We start from the raw sequence: 24357 nt of genomic DNA, 5'->3' as shown, positions 1-24357 counted from the left end.
ACCAACTTCCGATAACAGTAATCTGTAATTTGCCATTTCGAGTGCCTTGAAAGGCTGCAGTATTCAGTATGTAAAATCCTAATTTACATTCTACAGGATCGGGTTTAATTACTTCACTGTCAGTGTGCCATTGATTAATTTCAGGTTTCCTTCTTGTGACATCAATTGTGATTTTCAAGAGTGACCGTGGAAACTCTTTATCAGGTTTTACAAAGGGCTTAAGTTTTCTAACATTTAACATCAGTGTGGAATGGGTTAACCAGTGGTATTTATAACTAAACTTAAGAAAAATTATGGCTTTGTTCTGCAAAGAGTCTGTTATAAGTCTCTCAACTTGTAAGATGGTGTTTTTTCAATCAAGATAAATGTTCAATTGGTGAATGTCTACTTGGCTCAGAGATGGGATTGCTTAGCAGTTTTTACGTGCTTAGCACATAAAAAAGAGCCGAGTTAACCGTTTGCACTCAATACATACATGTAAGACATTTTGACTGGCAATTTTGCAACAAGCAGCTCCTTGTAACAGACCGATCAGTTCAGCCCCGCCCCATTGCGTGTTGACCACAGCCTACATGTAGTCCTGGCCCAAGACGCTATTAATCGATAGTGGATAGTGCACCCTCTAATGGCACAATTAGATCAGCGGGCTTACTCGAACTAACGTCTTGGCCATATCGTTTCAGCGGTTTAACTTTTTCCTATGATTTCTCTCTAGGCTTTCCTAGGGAACCAATCAGTGATCGAGAAAAGGTTGAATGGCTCGCCCAACGGTTGTAAACATTCGCACAAGGGCGCTACACAACAATGCAACTATCGCTCTTGATCACTGACGTCTTGGGCCAAGATTAACCACAACCGTGATTAATGTCCAGCATGCGTGCACAAAACATCAGACACATGCATGCATATGCGTAGAACACGCGCGCATTGCTGGAACACGCAGTTTGGTGTTTGAGAGGCTCGTGTCGTTGCCCACGTACATGTGCAGTGGGCGGGGCTGACTAGATTGGTCTATTGGTCCTAATTTAGTGCACAGTTTTGTGAATCGCAGTCAAAATTGCCTGGTGCAATTCATCCAGTGCATGTCAACTGTAAGGCCTTGTCGGTATAACCTGGCTACGGCTTGAAATTAAACACGAGTCTATGGGAAGCGGCTGCAGCCGCTGCCATAGACACGTGTGTAAATTCAAGACATAGCCAAATAATTCGGACACAGTCTAACTAACGTGTTGGCGTCATCAGTGATTCTGATATTAAGGTTGAACCTATTTAGTACAATATGCCGGAACCTGTGGCATAATAATTGGGGCTCTTCAACTGTGTGCCATTGTCAGTCAGGAGTTGTCCTTCACGCCCTGAAGAACTCATTTTGTGCGAGTGCAGGTTGTAGCATGCATACCGTTAATTCAAAGGCATTGGGTACAATGTACATGGTACTTGAGACCATAGTGGAGACTCGTGCTACAGGATATAAAATATTTTCAAGGTGTTTACAACACTATCCACTACCTGATAAAAGTGTGAACATGTACGTCATTCCATGTCATTTTTATAGTGTGCTATTTTAAACTCAGTGATTTATACTATTAAAGCAAACATTTTTTTTGGGGGGGGGGGGAGAGACTTGTAAAGAGTTACAGGGACTCTTTATATTACCCAGACCATTCAAATCTGAGGGTGCCTCTTTCAGTTATGGGGTATTAGGGTGTCTGTTTGACTAACTTGTTGTAGTGCTGGTGCATAAGTCCATATTGAGTGTATTCCGCAGTTAATATTCATGAGCTGAAAAGCACACAGGGGAATTTATATCCACAGCAGCCTTTATGTACGTGCAAAGAAGAAACGTATATTTTTTTCGATAATTTCTTTGCCTGTCGCTTTTACATCTGAGATGTACATGTATGGTTTTATAATTCTGATGCACTCCTTAATGCAGTCATCCTCCAAGAGTGATTATGAATAGTTGATTATGAACTATATGTACCTACCCAACAAATAAAAATTGTTTGCAGTCATTCGTAATTATACTTGAATGACAAATTAGCAATGTAACAGGGACAGGAAAAATGTCTCACTACCCATGTGTTCTACACAAGGTTTATTAAACAAATTTCATTCCATCTTTGTTCTCGGAACATTGTGTGAACACATTTTTTTCAGTGAACTCATATTAAGCCTCAGTGATCTGGTACATGCATATGTACACACTGCGAGAATTTGGGAGAAAAACTGGTTGTTCTGGAAATGTTCTCGAACCAAGTGTGTTTTAAACCCAAAGAACTTGTACTATATATCACATAAACCATATTTACTATACGTATTAATCAGGATATATATATTCTTATATTCATAGCTAAACTGTTTTCAGCATTTGCATCAAATATTCACATATTGTACTGCATTCCATATAGTTTGTGTACTGTTTATTTTCTGCTTTTTAGATTCATTGAGAGCCTTCTATTACTTCTGTACAGGTATAGTGAGTATTTTTTCAAAATATTTGTATCAATGTATTGTTTACCGTCTTCATAGTGATGATATTTATGTATTTTTCTTATTTTAGTGTGGTCGAGGGTGTTGTTTTTATGGTGAAAGTCGTTGGTTTTTATTTATTTTTGAAGCATAACCATTTTGAGCAATGTTAGAGGAAACGTTGTGTACAATCAATGTACATCACATAGCAATCTGTGTTGAGCACAGCTGTCTGTCTAAAATATGTGGTGCGATCAAGCTAAATGAGTCGTTTGTCGGGAATTTTTATGTGGAGATACAGGCAAAAATAGGACCACTTCATCCCATCACTGAAACACATTGCTTGGTGTTCTGACTTCCATAACTTTTTAACTTTAAGAGGGTATCAGCATGCGGTTTTCCCATCAGTAATGCTGAGATTGTGCTCTTTTCAAATCTGTAAAAAAAAAAATTGACCAGGATCGACAAACGACTCATGAAGCTTGATCGCATCACATATGGGTATGCCTTGCAAACATATTTCAAATAAAATTTATTGAAAAAAATGATTTATCTTATTCAGTGATGGATGTGAATTAATAAATGATTTGAAGATTTCCAGTGATAAAAATGGTAAAGTTTGTTGTATTATGATGTCCCATTCTTTTAATTCATACTTTCTCAATTGTTTTCTAGACAAGTTGAGTAACCTTTCTGCGTTTGTTTACGGTAAATCGAGGACACACACGTGCAACATCATCGACGAATTGAGGACAGGAACCAAATCGAGGACTCCTCGGTTAGAAAACGTGTACAAAACCAATGAGAGCACAGCTGTTGCAAAAAAGTTTTTAAAAAGTATAAACAAAGAAAAGGAAAGAGGAACAATAGAGAATCCTCGGTTGACACCATAAACAAACGATGTTGGGTGTGTGTGTGTACGTGTTATGTGTACCCTTTTGCCTGACGGCCATGGTGGAAGTTAATGCGGTTTTTTCCTTCAATATGGACATTCATTGTTGCTGAATTGAATTCATGGGGGATCAGGATGCTTTTTGTCACCGGTATTTGGAGAATTCCTCCCCTTTATTCCTGAGTCAACATGATTTTTTTCATGCAGTGTTTATTGTATTTATAGGGTAAATGATCGCCCTACTGTACAGAGGAAGGAATGGGCAATAGTACTTAGTGATGCATTATTGGACAACTATGCAACTATCAAATTGAGGAATGGTATTCATAACCCGAGCAGGCGTGATGCCGTTGTGATAACAGCTTTAGTGAACCGAACACTGAAGTATACGGTCAATTGAGAAGTCACGCCTTCAGGAAACAGCTAAATACCTCGCAAAAATGAGGGATAAATCATTATGGCTGATATGTATTGTTATTGACGTCGCCCTGTTTACATGTGCGATTTCTTAAGGGAGCCAGCTAGCTCAATTATTTTAGTGTGGCAAAAACGGGATCAAAATCTTTTTTTTTATAGCTCCGGCCATGCCTGACATAATGATGGCATTTTGTGTTGGCGGGAATGTTATAGTGGTTTTTCCCGTGCTTATTTCAAGCTTTTCAACCCGAAAAATAGCTTTTGCATTTAATTGATTGGAAATGCAAAAGTTATCACTTTTGAATGACACGTCGAACAAAACATTCCGTCCACGTTTAGTTATGGAATATTTTAGGTAAAGCGCTAGGATAGAATTAGGCCGGTGCAAAATATTCTATGTTAGAGAGTTCTGAGAGTCATACAATATTGTGGAACTGAAGAGATATGACAATGAACCTCTGGCCCGGACTTGGGGCTTCAAAAATTGAGCATACAGCTTGGATGCAATTGTGCTCGAAAGTGGCTCTATTTCGCCATGATGTGGAGAGATCGTTTTCAGCTAGGATGGCTACTTTTCCGCTTTGGGAAAATAGGGGTCGTCTTCTTGATCTTGGGGTGAGAATTTCTCGAAAAGTCAATAGTCAACCCACCCAAAATGAAAAGAAAATGAAAGAAGATATGTTGATCATCATTTTGCTGTGCAGCTTAAATACCTGTGAGAGTTCTGAGTATTTGTAAATGAATTTTGAAGTATGGGCATTTAGCACTAGGGTCTATGGGAATTTTAATACAGGGTTGCATCATAATGCATTACATGTGCACGAGCACAAGCAGAAACCTTTGAGGCCTTGAGGGCGGCATTACCAAACTTATTATTTCGCAATGTGTTTTTTCAAGCTTTGCGTCCATCCAAGTTTGGGATTAGATTTAGATTTGAGGACTAGCTTCATTTTTTGAGGCCGATATCCCTCGAGGCCAAATTTTGTCTATGTTCTGACACAATACTAACATTTTTATTGACTAACGCAAAGTTTTGAATCTGTTCATTTGGTTTTAGTGTTAACGATGGTTAATAAATAGGTATGAAACCACATCTATTGACAAAACCGAGGTTTGAGAAGTGGCTCTCGAAAATGCGTACGTGCAGCGCAAGCGCACATATTACCCACGGGGTGACCGTTTTAGCTGATTTTCGGCTAACATTGACAGATTTCTTTGTTTAAAAACGAGTTGGACAGAAAATTTGACAGAATAGATTTTTTTGGCAGATAATTCTGCAAATATGGAGTTTGACAGAAAAAACATAGCGAATTTGAAAAGAAATGGGGACACTTTGTTCAAAAAAAGCTTCAATCTTTTCAAACAAACGCTTGCATAATGGGACAAGTTGGATGGTCTCGGACTTCGTCGTGACACAACTGCGTTTTGCCTGAAATTTACACAATAATTTCATAACATGATCGTTATGTTACTATAGATTGTTTATAATGTAATTTGAACTTTGATTAAGGCAATACTACTGATCTGCTATAATTTTAAGTGTTTATAGTGTATTTCGAGTAATTCTGGGGAATTTGGCAGATTTTTGATAAATCTGACAGATTTTTCTATTGCATTTAGCAGAATTTGGCCATATTCTTACGGTCACCCCTGCGCGCGCACATGGAATGACACGGAAAGCATGCACAAAAAGGGAGTGAAAATAATGGCGTTTTTTTGCTTGTGATGTGTAGTCAGCTGTGCGTGTACATGTAGAATGACAAAGAAGAAGTCAAGGTAATGTTTAAATAAAACTTACAAAAATGTAACCCTTTTTAAAAATGAATCACAAAAGATGATAGACCATGGCATGATGGAGGAATAAAAACACAACCAATGTGATCATTGTTTTGTGCAATGCCATGCCAGACTAGCCGGCCGGCGGACCACACTGTGTAGGCTTACTGTTGGACGAAGTCTTCATTGCATTACGACGTAGTCGTAGGGAGGCAAGGGAGTCCACCTGGGCTAAGTGCCAGTCATGCCATAGCCTTTAGTCAAGTCCCACGCGCCTATACCCGGTGTCACGGTCTCACTTCTCCGGCGTGCTGGCTTCTCCGCAGAGGGAAATTTCGCTTCAACACGCATGCGCAAATTGCGCAGTAGTGTACATTTCCGCCAACTTTATTTGTGTGCTGAGTTCTTTGGGGTTGTACTGGTGCACGTGAGATCTTAGGATATTTGTGTGTATACGTTACAAGGTACCAGTCGAATTAAGAATGTTCGTGGCGCGCACAACTCCCAATAACGTAACCAAAAAACTTGAAGGATACACTTTTACTTTAAATATAACCATGGTTGCAAAAATAAAGACAACCACGAACGAGCAAGGAACACAGACCTTGCACAGACCAAGGAGCTCGTTCTTAATTATTCCTCCATGGACACACACACACGACGCTGGGTACACAAATCAGAGTGCTTGCAAGACCATGGAATGCAATGACCATACTCCTCTCTATAAGCTCAATAGCTTGACCCACAGGAAGTGTTACATAACACATTCTTGGGTGTCCCTCACTGTGTTACATATGGACTTGTAGACTTCAGAACAGCCCGAGGAAAAGTAAGCACAGCGGACACATGAGCATGTATCGTGCTCATGTAACGTGCACTGTAACGTGCTCAATTATCCACCGCATTCACCCGGAGAATCTAGCACGCCGGAGAAGTGAGACCGTGACACCGGCCTGGACCATCCGGACACGTAACGCACCCCCCGCGAGGGCCTTTACTATCTCGTGGAACTGTCACGCCCCAACTATTGCATCGGTCCCAACTATAGTTGGGCCTGTCCCAACTATAGTTGGGCCTGTCCCAACTGTAGTTCCACAGTTGGGCTGGCCCAACTATAGTTGGGCCTGTCCCAACTATAGTTGGGACAGTCCCAACTGTAAGTTCCATTGTTGGGCTGGCCCATCTGTAGTTGGGCCACTCCGATCTTTTTATTTTGCGGTGTCCCAACTATAGTTTACATTGATGTACAACCATAAAACGTTCCCTACAGCTCTGATACACGTCTGACTTTACTGGGGACCACTGAAATTAGCTATTGATGGGGCGAATCTATAGTTGGGCCACCCCAATCTTTTTATTTTGCGGTCCCAACTATAGTGTACATTGTTGTACGATTATAAAACATTCTCTACAACTCTAATACATCTGACTTTACTGGGGACCAATGAAATGATCTATGGGTGGGGACCATCTGTAGTTGGGCCACCGCAATATTTTTATTTGGCAGTCCCAACTATAGTTTACATTGATGTACGACTATAAAACATTCTCTACAGCTCTGCTTATTACATGTCCGACTTGAGACCTTTGACATTAGCTATGGTAGAGGCCCATCTATAGTTGGCCGGCCATGGCAATCTTTGAATTTTGCAAAATGTTGCTGGATAATAAAACCCAGCAGCTGGACAACTCATCCAACTAGGCAGTAGGCCTACCACGTGACCGGCCAGCCTTGCGTCATGCATGCACAACGAATACACGGTGCCAGCGCCGCGGAACATTTAATCCAACAAGATCTATCAAGCATGAAGCATCCGGCGCAACTCCAGTCCTAACTATAGTTGGGCCGACCCAACTGCCGCACTATAGTTGGGACCGTCCCAACTATAGTTGGGACCGATGCGATAGTTGGGGCGTGACAGAACTAATCTGTTATTCATTTATTCAATATAATAATAAATCAAGCAATATAAACCAATCATCTAACGGTGGGTTGCGGTTACCAGCAACAGTACCCGCGCCATGGCGCGCATGCTGTCTGGCGCCAGACGACGGCTGATTTACGTTAGTCATGTTAGTAATTCTGCATTTTCATTGGTCAATTTACAACGGGTAATGCATTTATTATGCATGTCTACCAAATCAGAAGCCAAATGTAAAGAAAAACATAAGCGTTCTCCACGAGATGGTAAAGGCCCTCGGTTCGCCGCTCATGCTAGTCTTTTTACGTGTCGGCATCCGGGGTGCGTCACGTGTCCAGGTAAGCGCGTGGGACTTGACTAAAGCCTTGTCATGCCAGTGCCAAGGTTGCTCGTTGGCTCCGTGCGCCGCTACTGCACCTGCGTGGTCTTTTTTCATAACCAGTTGTTGTGTTGCAAAAAATAATGTGACGGCCAAATTGACTAATCAACAGCTTAGTCTACATTTTTGATCGAAATGATGTCACATTTTCTAAAGTTGACTCCGATTGGCTCATTTGGCTGTTGCATGCCGCGCGGGTCACGTACAATTTGCATGCTCATTATAACAAACGTTACGGAGCGGGCACCGACGAGCAATGGATGATACTCAGACTACCAGTTTGTTTGGAGATATAAAGCAATTAGCTTGTATTATTGCCACAGACTGAATAACTTGGACATTACAATTTACAAATCATCATTAAAACGAACAAAAAATGCGTTGTGTCTGTTCTTTTTTTAATGTTAAGTTGGGTTGTTTTCCTTCTTTTATTTTTGTATAAAGAGATAAGATGGCCACAGTTGTTGCAGAGAGCCCCATCAAGCCGGATTGTGGGGGGCGTGGTGAATACGCCCTAGGACAAGTAGCGGCCCTGCTGTCTATCCGCAAAGGTCATCGACCCAGCCACCAATTGATACACGAAGACAAGCAGGGGCTGCTGGCCATGTTTGCGCCTGTGTCCGTGGATTCAGCAAGCGTCCCGACGACCACACCAGAGCCGTCGTCTGCAACGCCTGAAACAAGCACAAGGGACCGTCCAGGGTTAGCAACCATGATTTCCTTCGAAGATTGGGGGGAACAATAGCATGGGGAAAATCATAGAGTGAGGGCCGGGCACTGTTCATAGTACTGCTTGTAGAAACTTGTTTTTTTTTTATGCATATAAATATATATATCTACGTTTTCCATCCATCTATCTGTACCATTTGGGAAAAATTCCATACTGGATCACCACTTACCTGCCACCAAATACATCAATTTTCAGCTCACCTTGTGATTTCACCCAAGAGGAATCCAGGAAGGCTTGGCAATGCGAAAAAAAGTAAGGGAAATTTTTTTTAGAGCACCTTTTGGATGCAGACGTCGCGCAGAACTAAGTTGAAGCAGACGCCACGGTCAAAACTGATTGAAGTGTCTGGAAGACAGCAATACGTTATACCCATGACATCGACAACCATGACAACGCATGAGCCGGCCAATGATAGTGCAATACATGATCATTATGAATAACTATTTTGTCATGTTTATTTCAATGGATACTTCAAATACGTCCAAAGATTGATCATTGCAATAGCGATCGTGCACGGCCTAGCGGTTAAAAATCTCGTGTTTCCGAGGTTCGAATCTCTTTGAAGTAAGTGACTGATTAATAAATAGGAATAAAGGAAAGGAGAGGGTGAGAGTAGAGGAGGGAAAGTGGAGGAAATAACCACAAAGGATGCAACTTTTGGTACATGTACTTGAACATTGAAAAAAGTGGTGGCCCAGTATGGAAATTTTTCCACAATGGAAATACTAACTTTAACTGAAATAGGCGATGGATGACCAATAACTCTCAGCTCTGAGCTATGACACAGTAAGAAACATAATATAGGCACAGGCCCAGATTATCCAATAGGCACAGTAGGCAACTGAGCCTAGGGCCTACGGAAAAGTCAGGGGCCTACAAAAGTTTGAGGGCCTACGGAAAATGTGAGGGCCTAAGTAAATATCACAATGTGGCCTGGCTTGCTTTAAGGTGTTTTGAAAAGCTTATCATCAACAGGAAATTGGTTCAGGTGTCTAGGGTGCAGTAGGGCCTCCGGAACACTGGTGCCTAGGGCCTACGGAACGCTTAATGTGGCCCTGTACAGGCACTGCAGTCAGTTAGTGGTGGAGGGGACATTGGCCAAAACAATTGCGGAGGACATGTTTCCCCTTGCCTTGGGATCGTTGCTTACGGACATGAAGTTTAGAAAGGAACGAGAATTTGAGAAAGGTTTGCGATACGTAATTTGAAGTCCTCCTTCGCATATTGTGGAAGGTCTCTGCATTTTTCCACATTGGAAGACAATTCGCAATTCGCGGTTGGTATGGTGGACAGATGTGGAAGTGAGCAATTCTTCAAATCTCCGTCATCAAAATCCATCATCAAGATCCTCTGACTCCAAGTTGCAATCTTCATCAAGTATCTCCAGATCACGAACCAATTTATTGACATTTAGACTTATAGTTTTGAATGCTGTCTGCTGTCATATATTCTCAATAAAAAAAATGATATAATGGATGCTGTCTCTAGATAGACTGGTGTGTATGATGCTACAACTCTTCGCAGTGATGGACAAGGAAACCACACTAAATTAAAATGGCTGCCACTACAGATCATATACATGTATTTAAAGCAAATTGCATGTATTGAACACTATATAAAATTCAATTTCTTGAAAGAAAAAAAATTGCCTAGCTTTCTGTGTTACTAACAGCAAATTACCGATAAAGTGATCTATAGACTTATTGATAGGTAAAAGGTTATGATTGTTTATACCGTAATCATATTTGAATATATTTGAAATGCATGTAGAGTTTTTCCATGCACTATGTACCTCCACGAAATGAACTCTAAACAGTATTACAGTGTATACCATGAATTACTATAACCGTAGTATGATCAAGATGAACGAGCTATTAACCCTATCTCCCTAGGCATCTTTGCTACCGTAGGATGTAACCTCAATCCTGCATAATCCTCCAACTGCCTCCATGTAAAAATAGCATAAACTACCTCAATCTTCCAAAATCCTCCGTTATTTCTTGAATGTGGTCCTTGGAGGGGTGACCACTGCACCACTGCCTCAATCCTGCATAATCCTCCAGCAATCACTGACAATGTATTGAGGCAGAGCCAGTGACATCCTGGAGCAGTGTGAAGGATTTCAAGTACATGTATAATCTAGACCCAAATTTATGCAAGGCCGAGCATTATAAACAACACAACGTCCGGCCCAAGACCTTGACACAGTGCATCCTCCAAAATCAGCCACACATTTTTGCCATATAGCCTCAATCCTGCAAAATCCTCCATTTTACAAAGAGGATTTGGGAGGATTTGGGAAGGTTAGGGTTAAGATTATGCACCTATCAATTGTACTGTAATTTGACTTTTTTTGAGTGATCAAAGTCTCCACCCTGGGGCATGAAAAACGTGGCCAAATCCCGACATTGGACCTGGAGCAGTGTTGGGGGGAGGGGGATTTGATAGGCACATTACATGTATTAATAAAGCTCACCAACACGAGGAATACACATGCACATGTACTAAATTAAAGGAGCAGTTTTATTTTGAATGCGCCTTTTTCTCTTTCACATGAACAAAACGAAGTAACATGTAGATCCTTAAAAAGAAGAATATATAACAGAGCACACAACTTGACTTACAAAGTTGTGTTTGTCGTGTAATTAATCTGTATAGGAAGTTAGGATATATAATTTGGTTCTCAAAATTTGAGCCATTGAATTTGAATGCTAGTCTTTAATCCAATCACACCTTCTCCCCCCCCCCCCCAAAAAAACACGGTGCTCTAGGTATGCAACTTTTTCTCAGATCCGCTGATTCCCTCGTTTTCTTTGTTCTCATGAATGCCATTACAAATTGAAAAACAATGTACAAAGTCTGGTGTCATGTGTGTGGTTTGGAATTACCTTGGTTTTTTTCTTCTGAATTCTCAGTTGCATACCTGCAAATGTCTTATGTTGAAAACTTAAGTTCGTAACTTCTCTGCTCCAAATATACGTACATGTATAAGCATTAAGGATGTGGTGTCAGATATAACCAAACAAGGTTTTCCAACATATTCTCTGTTAAAGGGAAGATACAACATTTGCAAACATCATCAAACGAAATGATCAAATTATCACTAACTACCTTACTGGATTGTTAGGGAATGACAGTCTCAAGCGTGCTTTAAAATCGTGGCTCCTGGTGTGCTGTCATTTTCAAGAAAAATTGTATTTTTCCAACGCTGGTCGGCCGACCAGCGTTGGAGAAAACTGGCTTTTTTTTCAAAAACTGCTCCCAATTTTTCATAATTAGTTATTCCACGTTCTCTTTGCAATTGATTACACGTCTGTGAAGGGGTACAAGCTTGCTAGACTGATTCTCTGACCTTACAATTCCCAAAAGTCCATAAATTGCTCCGTTTCATCTTAAGTGGGGTCAGGGAATCAGACTACAAGAAGATGATTGGTTTTCTTGGTTTTCCAGCATGTACAAGCCTTAAACGTGAAACAAGTCATTTTAACAATATTTGTTATAATATTCTAATCCTCCAAATCCATTTATTTCTGAAAATTGCAGCAAAAGCAAATGTTGTACATTCTCTTTAATGACAGACATTAAGTTGGTTCCCCACCATATTGGAACATGGTTAGTAAAATAGGCAAAAAACACTATTTGTGCAATCTTTAGACAAAAGTCACCTTTAACTTTTGAACTTAACTTTGTTCAGATAGTTTTACTTCTAAGTTTCAGCTCACATGTTTATCTACATGTACATGTACACGTTCCTGGAGTTTTGTGTTTTTGTTTTTTATTTATATCAAATTTCAATATTTTTTTTTAAATTGTGCATATTTTGTATTTCTCATAGGTGATAGATTTAAAGAGATTGTTATAAGAGAAATAAAATAGTCAGTCTGCCCAACCAGTACTTGAAGCAAGCAAGACTGGCAAATTGTTTATTGTGTTTGTCATCATGAACAGACCCAACAATCCACATCCACAAGTTGACACAGACATACTTCCAATCGGACTTGAGCTGGGCTATTTTTGGTTAAATACATCGTCAGCGACACCACAAAATAACACTCAAGTGGACTTGAGTTCGCACCACACACGCGTACTTTACAGAAATGAGTGAGATTTAAATTAATCCAACAGTTAATCCTCCCCCTCTAGCACGGACAAGGTTGGATTTGGATTGAGAGCACATGAGACCCCTGGCTTTTTGTTTTTGTCATTTGGCTTCCCGATGATGAGGCACGTTTTTAAAGAATTTGCCATCTGTTGTTGATTATGTTGTTAACAAATTCATCATCTTCCTTCAAAATAATCTGTCATGACAACACGTGACTCTGGATTGAAATGTCCATGAAATCCGTCAACATTTAAAGAAAAATGGAGTTTTCTCTTTCTGCACTCTTGATGTCCAGGCTTTTAACAATAACCTAACAAGAGATCAAGGTACATTGTACATGTACTGGCTGAATGTTCGTGTGGAGTATTTTCAAGGACAAATAAATGGATGTCAGCGATGAGTATGGAAATTCCTACCAAAGAAGCAGGATAGATAGAGCAATTATATCAACACCTAGAAATATACGAAGAGAAAACCTGCCAACACAACATAAGGCACACAATTTATGTATCGTATGTACTTTAGTCCTGCAAAGCGCATACACATGCATTAAAAAAAGGAGCTTATAAACAAATGTTGCACTTGGTCAACAAGGTACATGTATCTTCCTTATTTGCCTGTTTGCAGTGGTAAACTTCGGGTAGGAACTTGTATCACTTTGTAGGCCAAGGAATAGAGCTAACTTGTAACCTTTCCCAGTTCATAATCCTGACCCCCCTTCATCAAAACTATTACAATTGATTGTCGTACGGTAAATTTTGAACGATTTAGAAATGTTCCTACAACAAATTTCCCATGGAGTATTAAGAGTTCAGAATAACAGAGTGATAAGTAGTTGGGGACCATTTCTTCCGGTGAGCCCCTCTGCTGCACTCTTAAAAGCTATAGTCCATCATTTGCAGCTATCCAAAAAGTAACTGACGTAATTATTGTTGAAAAACGTGCTTGGTTGAAAGATAATAAGGGAACTAAACTCCCTGTGAAATTATTCTTTCTGGCAAGCTGCCATTTTGAAGAAATCAACGAAAGAAGGCCTTTCCAACAGTGCGTCTTAAGACGCACCGTTGCAAATTTCCGTTAGTAGTTCGTTTTTTTTATTTGGCGAAGCGCGTGCAAGCGTTGACACGACGCACACGCCCGCGCAGTTGCTATAATTCGTCGGATCGCTGCGCGACATCGAGTAGCTGCATTCGGCTCAGTGAGAATGTGTCTCGAACGCTGAATTCGGGCCCAATTCAAAGCATGATTCAGGAACTATTGATATGAAATCGAGATCCTAGAATGCTGTTTTTCTCGAAATATACAGCTGAAGCTGAGCTGAAACTTCATCAGGTTAGTTATTCAGCACCCTTCTTTAGATTTTGAGGAAGTTTGTTGCTTCAAACGAACAAAATGCACAATTACAAATGATGGACTATACCTTTAAAGATCACTTCATCTCATGATCCAACAGTTGGGTATGTAGACTTATGAATGAAGAGTCAATCATTTTCTGTTTTTGGAGAGGGCCATGGGGTATTCAAGGCCCTTCAAATCTTTTGTTGCTCTAAATTTTATTTATTTATTAACTTTATTGAAGAAAAAAGAAGCGGCAGTTGTCAGAACAAGCAAACAGACCCAAAGCTGCAGACGTCAAAATCTTAGAGAATTTGAAAGCTAAAAACATGGAGCGAGTCACTCAGAAGGAGCATGCCAAACCAAGCCAGGAGGAGAGGAACAGGACCGTGTTTGTCGGCAACCTACCAGTGGCATTTGACAAAAAGGTGAGTGAGGGTCTCCAAAATCAGATAGTTTTCAAATCTTCACAAGTCTCCAGCAATCGTCAATCACATGAGTATGAAGTCACAATATACTCGAGTGTGCTGTCAACCATGACAATTGAGGACATTCCTTTTGTCATTGTTCATCCAGTGTGTAACCTGTGACCTTTAGGCCAAAAAAAAAGTCTCCGGTTTCTGGTATGCGCGCGCGTCGCCGTAGCCATGCGCGTCGGCAAAATGAAAAAGTTTTTTTTTCAATACAAGATGATGTATCAAAACCGCCAAACTCACTGGTTTGACTGGAATCCTGCTGCTGCACAATTTTAACGTGCTTTTAGATGGGGTTATGATCGAGAATAAGCTTTATGTGGCCTCTCTGGACTCCCATATATTTGCACTGAGTTTAGTGGGGCACCATTTGCAGTCATCAGCCGACATTTGAAGCCAAAAAAAAAAAAAAACAGGTAAAAAAAAAAAAAAAAGCCGCGTCGCCGCACCACTTTTGGGGCAAGCTCCATACCAGAAACCGGAGACTTTTTTTTTTTGGCCGGCCTTAAGCTTTTTTTGTGTGTGTATTTGACTTGTGATGGACATGTGACGGATTTGACTGCAACTCCACTTAAAATATTCTCTTAGCTGAACCACTCTTTCTAAAATGAGAACACATTTGCTCTAGCCAGTGCCCCCCCCCCCCACCCACGCCAATAATGTTTGGGAGGGGCACGTCAACGGTGATGCCCCCCCCCCCCAACAATTCTTCCAAGTGTATTAATCATTCACCAACTATACGTGTATATAAATTTGCATAGTATTTTTCCTAAGAGGCACAATCATTGGTCTCAGATATTGCTTGTCTGTTACCGTTTGTTCGTACTGCAGTATACTGTGGGGAATGCGCACAAAATGTACTGCGCATGTGTATTAGGCATACATGTTTGAAAAGCGTCCCCTAGAGTCAAATGGTGTCCAGGCTCCCACACCACTTTTCAATTCTCCCAAGCCCCTTGTCCATCGTCCCCCTCCCCCTCCCCCTCCCCCTCCCATTGTTGGCAGGAAATTGCTGCTCTTGCCCTGAACTGTGAACAGTTCTAGCATTTTCTTATACCATAATGTAATTTCCAGACTGAAAACAAATTCCTATATTGTGATTTATCATGTAAAGGGTGTAAAGTTTCCTAGTTCCCCTGTTTTCACCTTTACTTTTTAGAAAGTGCAGAAATTGTTCCACAAGTTTGGTGAGATCAAGAGCATCCGTTTCCGTTCAGTGGTGAGTTGGCGTAGTCCAATTTGTTAAAACATGCAGCAAATTTGAGCCATCCTCAGAAATATTTAAGTACTACCGGTGCATGTACTTCCTTATCGGCTCTGTGCCTCTCAATGGTAAGATAAGGAGAGTTGGAGGAGACCACTTGGCATTTGAATGCATTGCCGATGATGCCTGAAGCTCACACAAATACGCTATGGCTTTATACTCATATTAACATTATTGTATTTCACGCTATACGTGCACGAACCATTAAAGCTACATCCATCATTTGTAATTTGTGCATTTTGTTCGTTTGAAGCAACAAAAGAGTTCAAAATCTAATGAAAGATACTGAGCAACTAACCTGATGAAGTTTCAGCTAAGCTTCAGCTGTATATTCCAAGAAAAACAGCATTCTAAGATCTCAATTTCAAATCAAAAGTTACTGAATCATGTTTTGAATTGTTTTGAACTGCAGCTATACGCGACGTTGCGCACTGATCCGACGAATTACAACAGCCGCGTGCGCGTGTGCGTCGTTCCAATACTTGTGCGCGCTGCGCTGAATAACAAAACGAACTACTAATTTAAATTTTCCTACGGTGCTTCTTAAGAATCACCGTTGGAAATGCCTTCTTTCGTTGATTACTTCAAAATGACAGCTTCCCAGAAAGAATAATTTCACAGGGAGTTTAGTTCCCTTACTATCTTTCAACCAAGTTTGTTTTTCAACAATAATTACGCCAGTTACTTTTCGGATGGCTGCAAATGATGGACTCTGGCTTTAAGCCTACGCACAAGCGGTGTGTCCCATCAACTGGACTCTTGAAAGTGATCAAAAAGCACCCTTTCTTGTTTGCGGACAAAGCCCATTCGTTTTCAAATTTATGCAATGCGTGACATGTGTTAATAGAAAGAACACATATTGAATTGGTGATGCACAAATATTTTCTAAGAATAATTTATAAAATTACATTAATACAAAATGGTTTCACGTCTAAGTGCTTGATATATTTAGTGGAAACAACCAAAATCATCATAGGAAAAAAATAATGTGATCAAAACGTGAGGATTGGTTATATGAGGTTGAGAAAACAGGTAGGTTTTGAGACTTCTAACCATCTAAATTCATGGCAAGTCATTGATGTGAAGTTGGATTGTGGAAGTGTATTTTTGAGAAGTATTTGTTGTGCTTTCATTTTTGGTTTCATTTTTTTTATTATTAATCAACAGGCTCCATCAGATCCAGACCTTCCAAGGAGAGTAATTGCTCACACGTGAGTGTCCAAAAAAGTCTCACAATTTCTCAAGTCTTGAAATCAAAGTGTTTGTTCATTTGCCTCACATGTCACTGTAGTATGCATCGATGCCAGCAATGCGATCAATGAACTGTTTAGGATACCTCAGATATGGCTGCCAGCTATAGTGTGAAACCGGCAAACAAAATTCGAAGCCATTTTTTTGGTGTTCAGAGTCTGGTTAACTTCCTTTGCCTTTAACTGACTTTGTTATATATTTACTCCATTAAATCTGACGGCTGCAGGAAACAGTTCCATCCTGATCGGAACTCCATCAACAGTTATATCGTGTTCCAGAGTGAGGAGGCAGCTCAGAAAGCTCTGAAAAGGTGGGTTTATGTCCTAAAAATGTGACTTAATGTCCAAAAAAGAAGGAGTAAATTTAGTCGGCATAATACTGGCTGAACTGTTACGATCTCGGTTTTGTTACCCAACTTCACTCTCCAGTGGCGGATTGGGGGGGGGGGGGGGGGGTTACCCACCCCTTGGGCCTCAAAAAAAAAGAGGAAAATGCCTGCTAACACTCCCCCCCCCCCCTTTTGAGCCAAACCTGGATCCGCCCCTGCTCTCTGGCACCACAGTATACCACAGATATGATTACTTTAGGTTTTGAAATGCTCTGTGCATTTGTGTGGTTTCAATTGGTTCTGATTTGGCCTTGGCAAAACATTCTGCTACGATCCAAACATTAGGCACTCTAAACTTATTTCGTCTAATTTTCATGGTTTTTTTTGTCAACAGGAATGGGAAGCTTGTGGAGAATAATCACATCAGAGTGGATCTTGCCAGTAACAGTAGAAAGGTAAGGAATCTTGGGCTGGTGTTCAGTGTTGACAAGCTAGAATAGACACCATCTTATACTAGGGTGTGCAGTTGGTTTTTTATTTTTTTTTGGGGGGGGGGGGAGGGGAACGCACCAAGAGGGCTGATCAAGTTCTGGCAAAAAGGAAGGAAGAATAGGCTATCCGCTCCGTTCACAAGTACCCCCTCACCGGCAAAGAAAGCACAGTTGGGGGGGACCGACCGACGCCATCATCATCTTGCCTGACTGCAATTTTGCCGCGACGCGCAGCCGCATCATGTACACTGCGTGTACATAGTAGAAATCCCCTGGTGTACGTGTGTCACACACAAAGGAACGGTGCGCGTCAACCAGCTAAATGTCCCGCCCATGGGACATCGTTTCTAGGTAAAAGGGCGCCCTCTCTGTTCGCGCACAGAGCCCATAGCCCCCCTCAGTAATTTTTAAGCAATAACATACATTTCGGGGGGGGGGGGGAGGGGAATGGAATGCAATAGGATATGGGCAATTCAGATTCATGTAAGTAGTTGAAAGATGTGATCTTAGGCCAAAAAAAAAAATATTCAGTCTCTGGTCAGACCAAAGTTCCGAAATTGACGCGGCCACGCGGCTTTTTTTTTTTTTTTCCTTTTTTTTTTTTTTCTTCAAGCTTGGATTGTACAGACAAGGTAGGTACTTTTTTGCTTTTTTGGTGTCCTCAAGTACATTGGTGTCTTCCATAATTTGCCTTAGTGCTTTCGATCATTTGCCTTGGTGCAATTTCCCATTCCTTGGTGCTCTTTGGTAGAAAAATTTGAGGAGGTGCGGAAATAGAGGGCGCTGTTGGAGCTACCGCGGAACATTTTGGAAAAAAAAACAGATTGACGCGCATGATTAAAATCGACGCGCGCGCTGACCAGAGACCGACTTATTTTTTTTTGGCCTTAACTTGGTAATCCAGTATCCATATCACAAGACCTTGTTACCAAGTTTGCAAGCGTGATCTCAAGTAGGCTCTTCACTACAACATGACACATGATAAAATGCGGCTTATCCAGCACACCAATTGTAAATTCCTGCAAAGTTTGATATATGGACGTGTTTTTCCTATATCCTACGCCAACAGCATGATACGAAGCATTCGGTGTTCCTTGGCAACCTGCCGTTCGATGTCAGCGATGATGTCATCAGGGAACATTTTGCAGAGTGTGGGACCATCGACAATGTCCGAGTCATACGAGATGCAAAGACGGGACTAGGCAAAGGCTTCGGTTATCTGCTCTTTGCTGTAAGTCGGTTTATTGTAACAGCCTGATTAACCCACAAGCACCTGTACCACATTGCATTACATTGTATTTATTTCAAAATGAATCCAGTACAGGGAGTAACATGAAGGGTGGTTAGGGGCTGTACAGGGTCTAATGGGTATTCTAAGCCCCGACCATGAAATCAAAAACTAAGTACACAAGCAACCCTTCAGATTGTCTCTTGTGAATGGTTTTGACTGGGCTGTGGGAAAGTTTGAAAATACAAAAGAGATAGTGAGTCTTGAACATGTGCAGTGTGACAGACATCCCAACTGCTTGCCTGAACGCTAGATTGTTTTTGTGGTCCAAAATATTGCCATTGGTAGCCTTGTTGCCATTATAAAAGAACTGTATGCACGCGTGTATGTATGCTATAGGTATATAACACAATGAAATCGCTGCTGCTGCCTAGCATTCCAATGGCTCAATAGGTACAGGGAAGGGTTTAGAGACTACAGATTGCGGGTTTGATATAAATTTGTAGCTCAGGAGGATTTTTTTTAAAGGGAAATAAAGTCCTTTTGCGAAGGCATTTCAGCCAGATAGAAATCTCTATTAACTGCGTGATAAGAGGCTGAAATCTGGCCCAATGGCAATTTCATTTCGCAAAAAATGATGCTCATTTCACCCTCTGATGCTCATTTATGGGCAAAAGTGTTGATGACAAGTATAGGGTTAAAACAGTGGCGATGATTCAATAGGAATACTTGGTGTAAAGATCTTGATGAAACCACACACATCTCAAGTGCTGTTTCTCAAGGTTATACTTTTGACCTGATATTTTTGTCACCTCTGATCCCAGGAGGACGTGTCCGTTGAGTTTGCACTCAAGCTGGATGGCAGCCGGATGGCGGGACGGGACATTCGCGTCCACAGAGCAACAAAGCAAAAACAGATATCCTTTGTAGACATGTACTGATTGGTATTGGAGTAAATAAGGTTGCTTTTGTCAGCTCCCTGATCGTAGATATTATTGTTTAGCTTAGGAGCTGAACAATAATATCTACGATCAGTGAACTTTTTTGATCGTTTGTTCGATCTTTTTGCACATTAAAGCCGCCTTTGCATAGACTCATTTTCAGTGCGATGTGTCTGTCGCGTAGATAGGTGAATGCGCTATATGCAAGATGCACAAAACAGACAGAAAACACAAACAGAATATGTGCTTTGGATATAAGCAGCTTAAGAGTGAATTATGTCAGATAAAAACAAGTCCTCATGATGGATCCTCTTTGTAAAGATAGGCAGTTAGTGTTCTTGAGCAAGGTACCACACCACAATTGCATTTCCTGCCACCTCGTAGTAAATAGTTACATTTATTTACTCATTTTTTCAGTGTCACACTATTGTAATCATGTTATTCGTTCAAAAAATCAGAGCACATGCATATTTAAATCTGATTTGGCCTTAACTGTTTTTAAAACAACTATTTTTTTCAAAATAGTTGTCTTTTAACAACCGTTTTTAAAAAAAAAATGTTTTTAAAAAACATGTTTGAAGCAGGAATAAAACATGTTCATTTCCTGTTTGAATTCGGTGAGGGTTGTGCTTTTATTAATGCCAGAGCACCTAAACTTCCTTAGAAGAGTGACTTTATACAAAATTGTTTCCCTTAACCACGTTGAACAGCGCTGTAAATGCCATGAAGAGGCTACAAATGAAGAAGGCTGTCAAAACCAAGAGAAGAGATGGTATTCAAGGTCGGGTCAAGCCAGGTCGGGTCAAGCCCAAACAGGGAAAACCCCGGACGTCCAAGTCGGGCCAGATCAGGTCAAAGGGCAAGAGCCAGATGAAGAAAGGGAAAGGATCAGCGAGGACAAGCACGAAACATGACAAGCTGAGAAAGGGAAAGAAGAGAAAGCCTGGCAAGTGATTGCCGTCAGACGAAGTCAATTCATGCAGCTACGTTTGAGAACTGGAACAATGAACTGCACTGTGGTCATTACAGATATCATGGGCGTTAATTTGTGTTGATGACATGGGAATGATGATGGAAAAACTCTTCAGGTTTTTGGAAGTTGGAAATTTGAAAAGGTTGGGGAGGGGAGGCATTGCTGATGAAAAGATGTTTTCATTGGCTCGGCTGACCATGAGGTAATTACGTCATGGTCAGCCAAACCGATCAGCTTGCGCACATACGTTTTCATCGGTTGCTGTGTGTGTACCATTCAGCTCGCCAGACTCAAGAACCATTGAGTTTTAAGTAAATACATCTGTGAACAAGATAAACCAAGGAAAAAGTTCCCAGTTTATCAGTGTTAACTTTAAATTGTAATACTAACATTATTTGTTTCTGTTGTTTTCTCTATTTTCCTTATTCACCTGCAATTCTTCATGTGATAATGTTGAGAGGTAGTGATCAAGTTTTTTTTATTTGTACAAAAATCATAGGCGAGGATTCTATTGCCCCTCCCCATTCCAAAAGTTAGGGGATAAAACATGCGAAAATAAAAGCAGCTATTCAAAACCTCCATATGGTGTGTGTTGGTTCAATTCATGTTTTTGTTTTCAGTTTTGAAAGTTGAAAACCACACTTTTGTTAATTGACCTGGTAAATGTCACATCTTATTCCGACAATTCTGGTGGTTTGGGGTTGTTTTTTGCCAACTCGCAGACAAGGGATAATTCTGCCACACTGTGGTCTATGAATGAGCATGCTTTCCCTGTGCATTGGAAGTTTGCGAGTAGAAATAAAATCAATGAATTAAAGTTCATTACAGAGTAATACCCGTCGGCTCTGATGGATAATTTTAAATTTGCGATTTCAAACATTCCCTAAAAAAATAAGGAAAGTGAGGCTTGGAATGCACTCCAATCATAAAAGTCTGGCACTGGCTTCCTTGTGAATGAGGTCTATAGAACTGGAACTGTCTGTTTGTCCAAATTCTCATTCCTACTCATTTGTAATCAAGGGCGGATCCAGGGGGGGGGGGCAAAGGGGGCCATGACCCCCCCAAAAAAAACGAAACCAATTTTTTTTTTTTTTTATGTGACATCGCAATAAAGGCAGGCAATGAGTACACCACCATCTTTTTCTCAAAAAACATTGGTTAAAGTGGTCAGAAATTGCCTCAGATCGCACCACAGAGCATCTAGAATCCAAAAAAATTTCGGGGCCCTTAAGCGGGCCCCGAACCCCACGCCGTAATTTTGTTGACCCAAATTTTTTTGGGCCCCCCAAAAAATTGTGTTTTGGATCCGCCCTGGTTTGTAATTGCGTTAGGTACGCAGTCATCAGCACAGCTTTGCTGCTTAGGCTTGATTCCTGCTGTCCAGAACAGCCCTTCCCCATAAGAAGTTCGCGCCCCCCCCCCCCCCCCGGATATCTGGCATCCGGAGAAAAGCAAAGCACAGCCGCATGAGAAACCATGAATATTCCATATAAGTCCCTTTTTCCACGATTTTGTGCATACATGTATTTTCCACCTAAACCTTTTCTTTTTGTGAATGGCTGTTTATTTTTATTGGAAAGCAAATAGCAGGCATGCAACTGGGAAGTCAAAAAAAAAAAGGAACTTCACAACTTTCCAAGACTTTGTACAGTGTTTTTCTATTTTCAATGGCACACATGGGAAGTAAAAAAAGAGGAAATCAGCTGATCCGAGGAAAAGTTGCATGCCTGAAATAGCGGTAGTTATTGTCCAACATTAACCATGATATAGGTTTTGAACAGCGCCCCCATGGGGAGATGGTGTCCCCCCCCCCCCCCCTTTGATTTTACGGAGATCGGGTGTAGGGTGAAAAAGACCCATCTACCTCTCAGCACCGATGAAATTTTTGGGCGCCCCCCTATGAGAACCCTGGCTAAGCCGATGTGTCCAAGTATTTCAGTATACCTAGGAACTCCAGAAAAGGACACGGAAGCAACATTCGCGAGAACGGGTCACACTGATCCCAACAATTTCTGTAATCTTCCATGGTCGCAAACATACACGAATGGTCATTTTTTAGTGTGAACAAATAAAAACTGAACACTGTTTTGTCAGTCAAGGCAAGATGCTTCTTTTTATTACCAGATAAAAAGTATACAACAAATTCTGAATAATCAGGAATTGCCTTGTGATCGTGTCTACATTTTTACTATTCTGTATGGAACCAAAAAAAAGTTACTTCCTTTATTCACTGTAAAAGCTAGACCAAAAAATGCACACATTGTTTAAAAATTGAGATTTAACCTCAATTTTTCTGATCAATTATTCTAAAAACAAGCTACTGCCTACATCTCCACAGGTTCCATTATATTCAAAAGAAATTCCCTCAAAAATGACATAGCAGATGTTCATTTAGCAATTGATTACATAACATCAATAGACGTTTTATGGTGGGTCGACTGCAGCACTGGAAGTATTTTAAAAACAATTCAGAGTGTTTAAATTTAATTTTCAAAATTATCTTTTTCTTTTGGTTCCAAATGACATTACACTGCGTAGACTCTGCAGTGCAATCGCAAATTCTATTTCATGTGCATGATCAACAAGTGTTATCAACCACCAACCAACACATTAATTTAACTCCCAATTTTACCTAATCTTCACAATTTAACGGAAGGCTGATATTTTAAATCAATCATCCTAAACACAAAATAGAATGCATGTTTCAAGAGTTTTATCGTCAAAACAAATTGTCAATTTTTTTGGTTTCCTGTCATTTAAGATCACATTATTAATGGAGATTTTGTCATAAACTTCTACACTACTGTACATGCAAACCTCGGTCCAATTTAAACTTGTCGTTTTTACCACTAAACCCTGGCAGTTAAAAATTTCAAATATTATACACACACATGAATAATATCGATGCAAGCAACCTTTTGTTTTCTCCAAAGGCAGCTTTAAACCAGCGTGTAAAAGTCTTTTAAATAAAAACCATATGTACACAATTTCATGACGTATTTCATTTTTTCTCTCTTCTGGCCTTTACACCTGCAAATACTTTCTGATAAAAATTGTGCCTTAAATTCCCAATCTCTGGGAAAATGCTTATTCCAAAGAAGATTTTCCTTGATATATAAATATACTTAGTGTTTGACCATGTCTTCCCTAAAAAGATAACTTTGCTTTCAAGTTGGCGACTGTTGCCACAAGAATTGGAAGGTAGCTTCGTATACGGACGGTCAGGAATAGCATGTATGCAGTGATTGTGGGAAAAAAAATACAACAATCAGTTACTTGACATTTCAAATCCATTTGTCTCACCAAAGCATACCCAATATGTGGTGTACAATCAATGGAATGACTTCATGGTGATGCACAAACAACAAATTCACAAACGACAG

The 24357-nt window shown here is 40.5% G+C and overlaps 1 protein-coding gene across 1 annotated transcript; it reads left to right on the top strand.

Moving 5' to 3' along the window:
- The first annotated feature begins 5399 nt into the window (after positions 1-5399).
- LOC119740913 (RNA-binding protein 34-like) lies at positions 5400-21555 on the top strand. The gene is made up of 10 exons (XM_038216392.1): positions 5400-5557; positions 8303-8560; positions 14270-14453; positions 15658-15717; positions 16930-16973; positions 17240-17323; positions 17736-17796; positions 18902-19063; positions 19885-19977; positions 20710-21555. The coding sequence occupies exons 1-10, from the start codon at positions 5538-5540 to the stop codon at positions 20953-20955; spliced, it is 1212 nt and encodes a 403-aa protein (XP_038072320.1). The 5' UTR covers positions 5400-5537; the 3' UTR covers positions 20956-21555.
- Positions 21556-24357: the final 2802 nt, after the last annotated feature.

This window comes from Patiria miniata, unplaced genomic scaffold (assembly GCF_015706575.1).
Source record: "Patiria miniata isolate m_02_andy unplaced genomic scaffold, ASM1570657v1 HiC_scaffold_5, whole genome shotgun sequence".
Classification (NCBI taxonomy): Eukaryota; Metazoa; Echinodermata; class Asteroidea; order Valvatida; family Asterinidae; genus Patiria; species Patiria miniata.
The sequence above is the reverse complement of the archived record's forward strand: the minus strand, read 5'-3'. Positions and strand labels throughout refer to the sequence as shown.

What these genes read in the sequence shown, in the direction of transcription:
- LOC119740913 (XM_038216392.1), top strand. Translation starts at nt 5,538, where the DNA reads ATGACAAAGAAGAAGTCAAG. An exon ending in AGGAGAGTAATTGCTCACAC is followed by an intron (nt 16,974 to 17,239) that starts GTGAGTGTCCAA and finishes TGACGGCTGCAG; the next exon opens with GAAACAGTTCCATCCTGATC. An exon ending in GCTCAGAAAGCTCTGAAAAG is followed by an intron (nt 17,324 to 17,735) that starts GTGGGTTTATGT and finishes TTTTGTCAACAG; the next exon opens with GAATGGGAAGCTTGTGGAGA.